Source organism: Diorhabda carinulata, chromosome X (assembly GCF_026250575.1).
Source record: "Diorhabda carinulata isolate Delta chromosome X, icDioCari1.1, whole genome shotgun sequence".
NCBI classification, from domain to species: Eukaryota; Metazoa; Arthropoda; class Insecta; order Coleoptera; family Chrysomelidae; genus Diorhabda; species Diorhabda carinulata.
This window is the reverse complement of record NC_079472.1, coordinates 15,196,296-15,205,357: the sequence shown is the minus strand read 5'-3', so window position 1 is coordinate 15,205,357 and position 9,062 is coordinate 15,196,296. Positions and strand designations below refer to the sequence as shown.

The following is a 9,062-nucleotide window of genomic DNA, read 5'->3' as shown; positions in this document are numbered from 1 at the left end:
GTAATTATTGATTTTTTCTTTGTATGTCACATTTTTTGAGAAAGTCGTTCCAATAAATATCGACAATACCGTAATTTTGAGCACTATTTGGTGAAAAGCTGTAGCCGAAACATACTTTTAACTAGGAAAATAGCATAGCTGGAGGTGCACGGTTTAAAACAGACAATCTGAAGGTTTATCTGTAGCTAGAGCTAAATGAATCGGTAGAGAAGAGATCTTTTGATTGAAGGTTAGGTTAGGTTAGGTAAAAATTCTGGAAAATTATTTATTTCATTAATTTTCAATGAATCTAATAAGGAATACCATTCAAATTAGATTCATTTTTTGCCAAAGAAGATTGGAAAGTGTTTACTCAAGATAGCGAAAACACACACACACACATTAAGACGTTTAGACCAAGAAGACAAGAGTGTATAGCCAACGGACTAACTCTTAAAAAAACGAGATTTCCCAGAATCTCTCATAGAACTCCAGCGGAGGATAAAAACCTGCCGAAATGACAGAGGGTGGTGGAATGTTCTCCTTGGCATTCATCGGATTTATCTGGGGGGTGGATGGATGGGATGGACGGGATTTCTCACTTGCACGTGTGTGTATGTGAATACGGAAGCTTATTTACAGTATAATAACCTCGGGACTCCTATTTATAATTAAATTATACTCAATGTGGTTAAGACTTCACAATATAGTATCTTTGTGAGATCAAATTGCCCAAATAGATCTCTTTCTATTTCTATTCCTTCCCATCTCTCGAATCCGTGATGATACAGCATAGCGCCAAGGAATTTATCATCGGCATCATGGCAATACAATGTTTTTTGTTGTTTTTTTTGTTCCTGTTTGACCAGCAAACTCAAAAGATCGCTATACATGTACCTGTCTTCTTCCGGATCAGGAACGCACTCGCAGTCGTCCATCTGAAGAGACCTTCTAATGATAACCGCTCAAAATAATTGTCATTGCATGGAAATTAAATTTTGACAGCTGTAGTGCGCTTCTTCTAATTCTAGCACATGATGTTCCAGAAAGGATTTAACACTGAGCTTTATGGTGTCTTTCTCTGTGTCGTATTTGAGGATTGGGTCTTTCTGTGTGTGGAAAGAAGAAGGATTAAAAAATTGTGATAATGAAGTACGTCATATGTCAATTTTCGCATTATCTTATTGGTTTCTTTTCAGCTTTTTATTCGTTTACATAGATTTTATTTCGGTAAAAAAAAAGAAACTTTATCATCTTCTACGATAACTTCAGGGTAGAAATGAGATGATCATCACGAAGTATGTTAAAACGTACACAATAAAAAATATTTTGTCCAGTAGTTTTCCGAATAATTCCCAATCTTGATTAGTCGTCGCTATGTTTGTTGAATTTACGATTGCATCACCATCTTCTTCTCCTTTAGCGGCGGCCGTTTCCTTAAAACAACCAAAATATGAAAATAATTATGAGTTTTTATGAGTAATTAATATATCATTGAAGAAATTAAAAATTATTGAAGTTGAATACATATAGATCAAGTACAAAGAAAATCAAATAAATTGATATAATCTGAGAGAATATATCAGAGAAATGACGAAAAAATTTCCCTGTACGAACAAAATGAAAAATCTAAGCTTGAAATCCTTTTAAACTAATTGATGATAGAACAAATCCATGAGAAAAAAATTAGAAAAATCTAGAAACAAAACTTATAGATACTAAAGTAGATAAAGAGTACCTAAGATGCTTTAGACATTTGGCAAGAATAGAAGAAGACAAAACGGTTAGAAGAGTGTATAGAGCAAGAAAAGTAAAAAAGAAGCAAAGAGGAACACCAAGGAAAACATGGAATGAGAAAGTTTTGATAGCGACAAGATTTAGAGGAGACAAAACGATTAGAAAAGTATATGAAGAAAGAAAAGCAAAAAAGAAGCAAATAGGAAGACCAAGGTAAACATGGAGTGAGAAAGTTTTGGAAGCGACAAGATTTAGAGGAGATAAAACGGTTAGAAAAGTATATGAAGAAAGAAAAGCAAAAAAGAAGCAAAGAGGAAGACCAAGGAAAACATGGAATGAGAAAGTTTTGATAGCGACAAGATTTAGAGGAGACAAAACGATTAGAAAAGCAAAAAAGAAGCAAAGAGGAAGACCAAGGAAAGCATGGAATGAGAAAGTTTTGATAGCGACAAGATTTAGAGGAGACAAAACGATTAGAAAAGTATATGAAGCAAGAAAAGCAAAAAAGAAACAAAGAGGAAGACCAAGGAAAACATGGAGTGAGAAAGTTTTGGAAGCGACAAGATTTAGAGGAGATAAAACGATTAGAAGAGTGTATGAAGCAAGAAAAGCAAAGAGGAAAGAAAGAAGGAAAGGATGGAATGAGTAAGTTGAGATAGCGACAAAATAAATATAAAATTTAGAGGATAAGATGAAAAGTAATGGATAGAAAAGAATTGAGTATAATTTGGATGAGTAATACTACTACATTTTAGATCGACTCAACACACACCTTACACCCTCGAGTGTAGGGAGATTTAGGGCTAAGTAAATGAATAGAAGTCGTCACTTATTCGTCTCTATATAAGAATAATTGAATAATTTAATAGGTAATCGTGGACAAAAATTGTACAAACATTTCAAACCTGTTTTTTTTTCCTTTGAAGGTCAGTCGAACTCCCAATCCCAAAGTGAGATAAGGTTCATTTCTATTGAAACGTAATTATTGATTTTTTCTTTGTATGTCACATTATTTGAGAAAGTCGTTCCAATAAATGTTGACAATACCGTAATGTAGAACACTATTTGGTGAAAAGCTGTAGCCGAAACATATTTTTAACTAGGAAAATAGCTTAGCTGGAGGTGCACGGTTTAAAACAGACAAGCTGAAGGTTTATCTGTAGCTAGAGCTAAAGGAATCGGTAGAGAAGATATTTTTTGATTGAAGGTTAGGTTAGGTTAGGTTGTATTGTATTCTGTTGTACTGTTGTATTTTGAATCCTCTGATACCGCAAAAATCTAAAGATACTGTTGCCATGATAAATAAATAATTTCATTCTCGACCAAATTGTGAGTAATTTCATACAATATTCGATTTACAAACATACTCACTTTCGTTGTATAATCACTCAATAGAATCATTTGTCCTGGTTTACAATTAATAATTGTGGATACGATACATGATATCCAGCCTGGAGGCGTAGTTTTCTTCAACATGATACTTTTGAAAACTAATGTGAATAGCAATGCAAAAACTGACATCAATAAGGAATCTCTAGAAAATATAACTGAAAATAAACGTAATAAACTGATTAATAGAAACTAGCACAACATTTATGAAACATATGATTTTAATGATTAATAGTTTTCCCATTTTATTGATATTAAAAGTACTGAGAGTTTTTCACCGACTCGAATACGAAAATTTTTGTTTCCTATTCTTTAAACATATTGTGTACTTTCAAACAATTAGCGACATCTCTTGGTCAAGCCAGGTACTTCTGGGAACATACTCTTGCTCAGATTGAACAAACACGTCGGCGCAAATATAAATTTTGAACCTAAACGTTGTATCCGATATTGATGGGACAAAATCACTTGTACATGAACTTTATTATCGATTTTTCTTATTATTAATACTTACTTATAAGTGGAATGTTGTCTCCTTTCAACGGTAGCTGCCATGATACATACTGTACTTGCATATAATGACACACAAGACTAACGTAACTTAAAATCAGTCTTTCTCTATCTATAGCAGACAATACTAATGTCACCAGAGTCAGGATAACACATACTGGAAAAAATGAAAAATTTTGAAAGAATTTCTGATCTCACAGACCGAGAAGAAAAGTTGTATAATCTCTAGACTTTGAATACAAAACAAACTTCTTCGGAATCGGTTCTTTAAAAGTAGTTTAAATTTATTTGATTATGAAATTACATACCACGAAACATACATTACTTGATGTAATTTTTATTTTATATTTATGACCAAAATGTCAGTCCCTGCACAATCTCACAAGTTCATTCAGACTTCATTCAAATTAACTTGCTACAACTCAACAATTGTTGATAATACTCACCCATACAAGGTATTACCATACTAGCAGCATGACTTCCAGCTAATCTTTTTATTGATATATTCACATCAATAGAAGGATACGTATTATTTGGACAGCATGGGTATATTCCCCTATGTTTCACTGTAGAATGTCCCAAGATCTCCCACTCCCCATTAGAAAGTAATTCTTCCGTGTTTAAAACACTTTTATCGATTACCATGTCTATTTCTTCCCCCTAAATAATACATTAAACGTTATCTTTTCATAAAAGAATATCTAAGTTTTACTAGAAGAGATTGACACTCCATATACAAGTACAGAAAATTTTACAGGAAAATTTCCATATGGATGTACTCAAGAAGTGCAATCGGATCTTCAGCAGACGTATCTGATCGTTTTAGTTCAGTTAGTTAGTATCAGTATGTGATTAAAACATTCCTAACGAAGCTTTAAAAAATGATGAAAAGAAAACTAAAGATTATAGAGGTAATAACTACACAGTTTTGGAAATTACTGTAAGATTACTGCAGATATTGCTAATAATAATGAAATAACGTTTAAATAAAATGCAGATAAAAAAATTTAAACATAAATTTTAGCCAATGCAAAGCAACGAAACAGATTATATTGGAAAAGGAGCAAAGTCCAGTGGTCACATTAGAAAATCCTGTTGCGTTTAAACTTTATATTTTAAAATAAAATGGACACTAATTATCATTTTACCTTGTGCATCCATGATCCTATGCGTAATTTACAGTCTTGTTTATCAAACGGATATTTTGACAAGTTTGGCACGCATAAGACGTCCAAATGAACAGGTGGTACACAAAGTACGACTCCCTTGTAATTTATCATACATCTTGTGGTAGATATTAATTCCGGATCTTCTCCTTGATTAGCTCTAAAACAACAATATTAATATTGCGTTATAATCTATCTATAATAAATCCATCCGATAAACGTGGCGATTCAAACGATAAGTATGATCACCAAAATAAATATTCGAACAAAAGCCAATCAGATTTAATTGTTTTAAAGTTTAATATTTCTAAAGTTTCAGTTACTGATACGGCCGAAGAAACTACTAATTCAAGTTGCCGCAGTCCACCTAATAAAACCAAAACAAATAATATTAATGAAAAAAAAAGGTTATTTTGAACATTTACTAAAACAAATCCTCCATTGTCAGTCTGAAGTAGAGACAAGTTGGTTCAGGATAAAGCCTAGAGTAGTTAAATCAGCCTGGAGTGCACGAAAATGAAATATCACACTTGCTGAAGTAACACCTGAACTTTTTTGTGGAATTGTCTACAGGTCAATAAAGAAAACGCTTGAAAAGAAGTTTGATAAACTATCAGTTACTAGAATAATCTACAGAAGTTGAGACAGGCTATAACCAAAGAAAATCTATAGAATGTATAAGGGAATAAACATAAGTAACAACAATTTACGAATAGTAGCTAAGGCCCTTTCGGTGAATTGTTGCTACCTGAAGACACTAGGTTTAGTAAAGATTGAAACGTAAAGAAACTGTTACGTAGAGAACGAAATCTCTATCCGCATTGGCTCGATCTAAGAGAGACTGAAGAGCTCCAAAGCATTACACCTGGAGTATGTTATAGAAGTTGTAGATATTTGTCGCATTCTGAAACGAATAGGAATAATTAATCAGCTGTAAACACTGAGCATCCTCAGGAGTATAGACAGAGATACAACAGATCCTTTGGACCAATTTGGAAAAATTTGAAAAACTCTTTCATTTCAATTAATTTCAAACGCTTGTCACTCGACACTATTTGAGTGGATGTGCGATATGACACCCTGATTGTGAGTGTTGTTTCCATATTGAAAATAATCATGTGAAAGATTTTTCCAACATTTTCCTATACTTACAAATTATAAAGAGATAAATCTGGTGTCCATATTTCGTACGAATATAGGTAAATATTTTGAATGTTTTCATGATCACTGGGTTTCCAAGTTAAATGTTGATCTTTCCAGTACTAAAAAAAATTTTCTCCAAAAAAATAGAATTTCAAAACGTTTAATGAATACTCACCAACGACAGCCATGCATCCACACTGAAAGTACTAGTGATAATTTCCTGAAAATATGAGTTGAAATAATTTGTTCATTCACAAATATAAATTTATAAAATGGTATAACGATTAAAAGAAAAGGAAAGGAAAGAACGTCGTGCAAAAAATTCTGGAGTAAGTAGATGACGTGAAAATGATGATGTAATAACAAAAATTCTCATACGATCCCTCGTTTCTGAGTTATAGGCTTTTAAAGTTGTAAATATACATTCGACACAATATAATTTTTTATTGATGATTACGTAGGTCAGGGGCCAATGGTTAACAATCCGTAACTTCTACAGGGACAACCTGTACAATCTAAAGATAACAAAAATGAATTTTTGAATCGATTTTTTAACAAAAAGGTACTCTTTGTATATCTCGATAAAATTAATAGTTTAGGAGATATGTAGATTTTTAGATCGTTGCCATGGAAAGCGTTCGCCATAAAGAAATATTATGAAAAAAATTATCATAAATTATTATTATTTCTAATTGAACTGCATCGAATATCGCGATAATTACATAAGGAAAAAATTAAACTGCACTTTTACACACTTCCGGGGTCTCCAGAGGATATTTATCGATGAAACGGGTTTCACACGAGACAGATTAGTAGATATTACCAATTTCTTAATTCTTAACTAATCAGATATTAATTTTAAAAGTACTACTTACATAATTGAAGTACTTCATAATGAACTTGAAGGATATATTAGTTTTATTTTGATGATTGGCCACGGGCCTAACAGAACTATCGTAGTTGCATAAAACAGCATCTTTCAACTTAACGTAAGTTGTTTCTGAATTACTAGGAGGACATTGCAACTCTTCAGCATCACAAGCTGAAACCAACAGAATCACACACACTCAAAATACATGTTGACAGCGATTTAAAGGAATTTGATGCTTCATTATCGTACCTGTACATATTGTACTTAATATTTTTTGCAAATAGTTTTAAATAAAAACAGAAACGTGTACGTGTTTCATAAGTATACGTGTTTTATTATTGAAATCTAGAATGGCTGGCAGATAGAGCGATTTTGGCAGCAAAAAATGTGGACATCAATTGTTTAAATTTCAAGATACAACAGTTGTTGTCTAGAGAATTGGTGCACCACACGATGCCACCACATCATTTTCAATTGAAGCTTGGATCTCGGATTATTCTGCTCTGTAATTTAAACCCACCACGGCTGTGTAATGGCACACGATTAGTCATTAAAGAATTTATGAAACACGTTTTTGATTCCACGAATACCGATGATTCCTACAGATGTACCAATTGAATTCAACTGCATTCAATTCCTAATTTGATTGGCATTAACAATGACGATCAATAAGTCACAAGATCAGACATTGTCTATACGTGGTTTAGATTTGCTTTTCCGAGAACTATATGTGACATGTTCTCGCGTGGGAAAAGCATCCAGTTTGTTTGTATGGGCTAAATACGGATTAATCAAGAATATTGTACAATCTATTGCGCTGAAAGATTAATCTTTACTTGTTGTCAATCGTCATAATTAATAGCAAAAATATGAATATTTTTGATGTTTAGAAAGCTACCAAGAATTGTAATTTAAAATGTATATTCTTTACTTTAATAAAGAATAATTTATTAATCTGAATAAAACATACTTTCATTATCTAAAATGTTTTCGGTTATCAGTTTGCCTGGTCAGCTAATATAATCATGAATTATTATACTAATTTTTTCGAAATTTTTATTCAATATATAGAAAGTTGATGATTTCTAAAGTGTATACTCACATAGAATGAATAATATGAAAATGAATTTTCTAGAACTGCACATGATGACTGAATAAAATACAATGGAATGATGTTACACGATTTAGGAATATGATACCGCTGCTGGACCACCCCTTGATCTAATTAGTAATTTATTGGATATCAAATATCAATTAGTTTGTGATATTTCAATTAAGTATCCACATTTTTCCAAAATATGGTTATATAATATACAGAATGAATCATGAGGAGCTCTATATACTCCTACTATATGTAGAGCCACTCAGGGAGGCTACTGAAAAGTATCAACACCTCTTCTTTATTAATTTACAGGGTGATTTATGAAATTTTTACTTAACGACGCAACTCCATCGATTTTGGGCTCATTTGATTCGTCTTGACGAATTCTTTGTGGTAACCAGGGTCTGATTATAAGGAAGAAGGCCATAGCAGCCCCGTAATTAAATAAACGATGCAACTCCATCGAGTTGGAGCTCGTTTGATTCGTCTTGACGAGTATCTTAGTTGGGAAAATTTGGGAGAAAAGTTCATTTCGTTTGTTATGAATGCAGATTATGTCTGATTGATTAGATGTATGACCCAATGCCAAGGCTAGCCGAGGGCTAGATGATATGAGTACCAGGGCTGTATTGGAGCCCTTATCCGTCTACAATGGACCTCTGGGGGGATGGACCGTGGAAAGAACATGAGTACAAAAGAGGGTACTACACAAAGAAAACGACGTTTAGAGAAGACGAAGTGGAAACGACAGAAAATACTTAAAAGTTTGTGCAGTTATTTGCTGCCCATCATTTTCAGTTTTACTGCGAAAGGCATTCAAAAAGAGTTGTTTCTTAAAGAAGTGCGAAATTTCCTACAGGAAACGTGAATTTATTTTTTTCAATTATGCAGCGTTGTGCTTAGTCTAGATAGGTGTAGAACAACGTAATAATAAATAATAATTTTTCATGTAAACCTCTTTTTGTAAAGATAATAAAATGTTTTATAAAAATATAAAAAAAAAATGAGAAAAACATTAAAAAATCAAAGCAGAGCAATATATCAATTCAAAATATTGAAGAAATATTAATTTAACTTAATGTGTCATTATCACAAAGATAAAAGCTGTCATAGGAGACATTGTGACGTCACAAAATTGGATTGTGTGGGGTTAATGATAATAGAT

At 32.5% G+C, this 9,062-nt stretch overlaps 1 protein-coding gene across 1 annotated transcript; it reads right to left on the bottom strand.

Moving 5' to 3' along the window:
* Positions 1-1,143: 1,143 nt before the first annotated feature.
* On the bottom strand, positions 1,144-7,984 carry LOC130902081 (neuronal acetylcholine receptor subunit alpha-3-like). The gene is made up of 9 exons (XM_057813895.1): positions 7,898-7,984; positions 6,800-6,966; positions 6,100-6,144; positions 5,934-6,043; positions 4,764-4,941; positions 4,062-4,275; positions 3,620-3,772; positions 3,088-3,263; positions 1,144-1,415 (listed from the first exon to the last, which is right to left on the bottom strand). The coding sequence occupies exons 1-9, from the start codon at positions 7,938-7,940 to the stop codon at positions 1,248-1,250; spliced, it is 1,254 nt and encodes a 417-aa protein (XP_057669878.1). The 5' UTR covers positions 7,941-7,984; the 3' UTR covers positions 1,144-1,247.
* Positions 7,985-9,062: the final 1,078 nt, after the last annotated feature.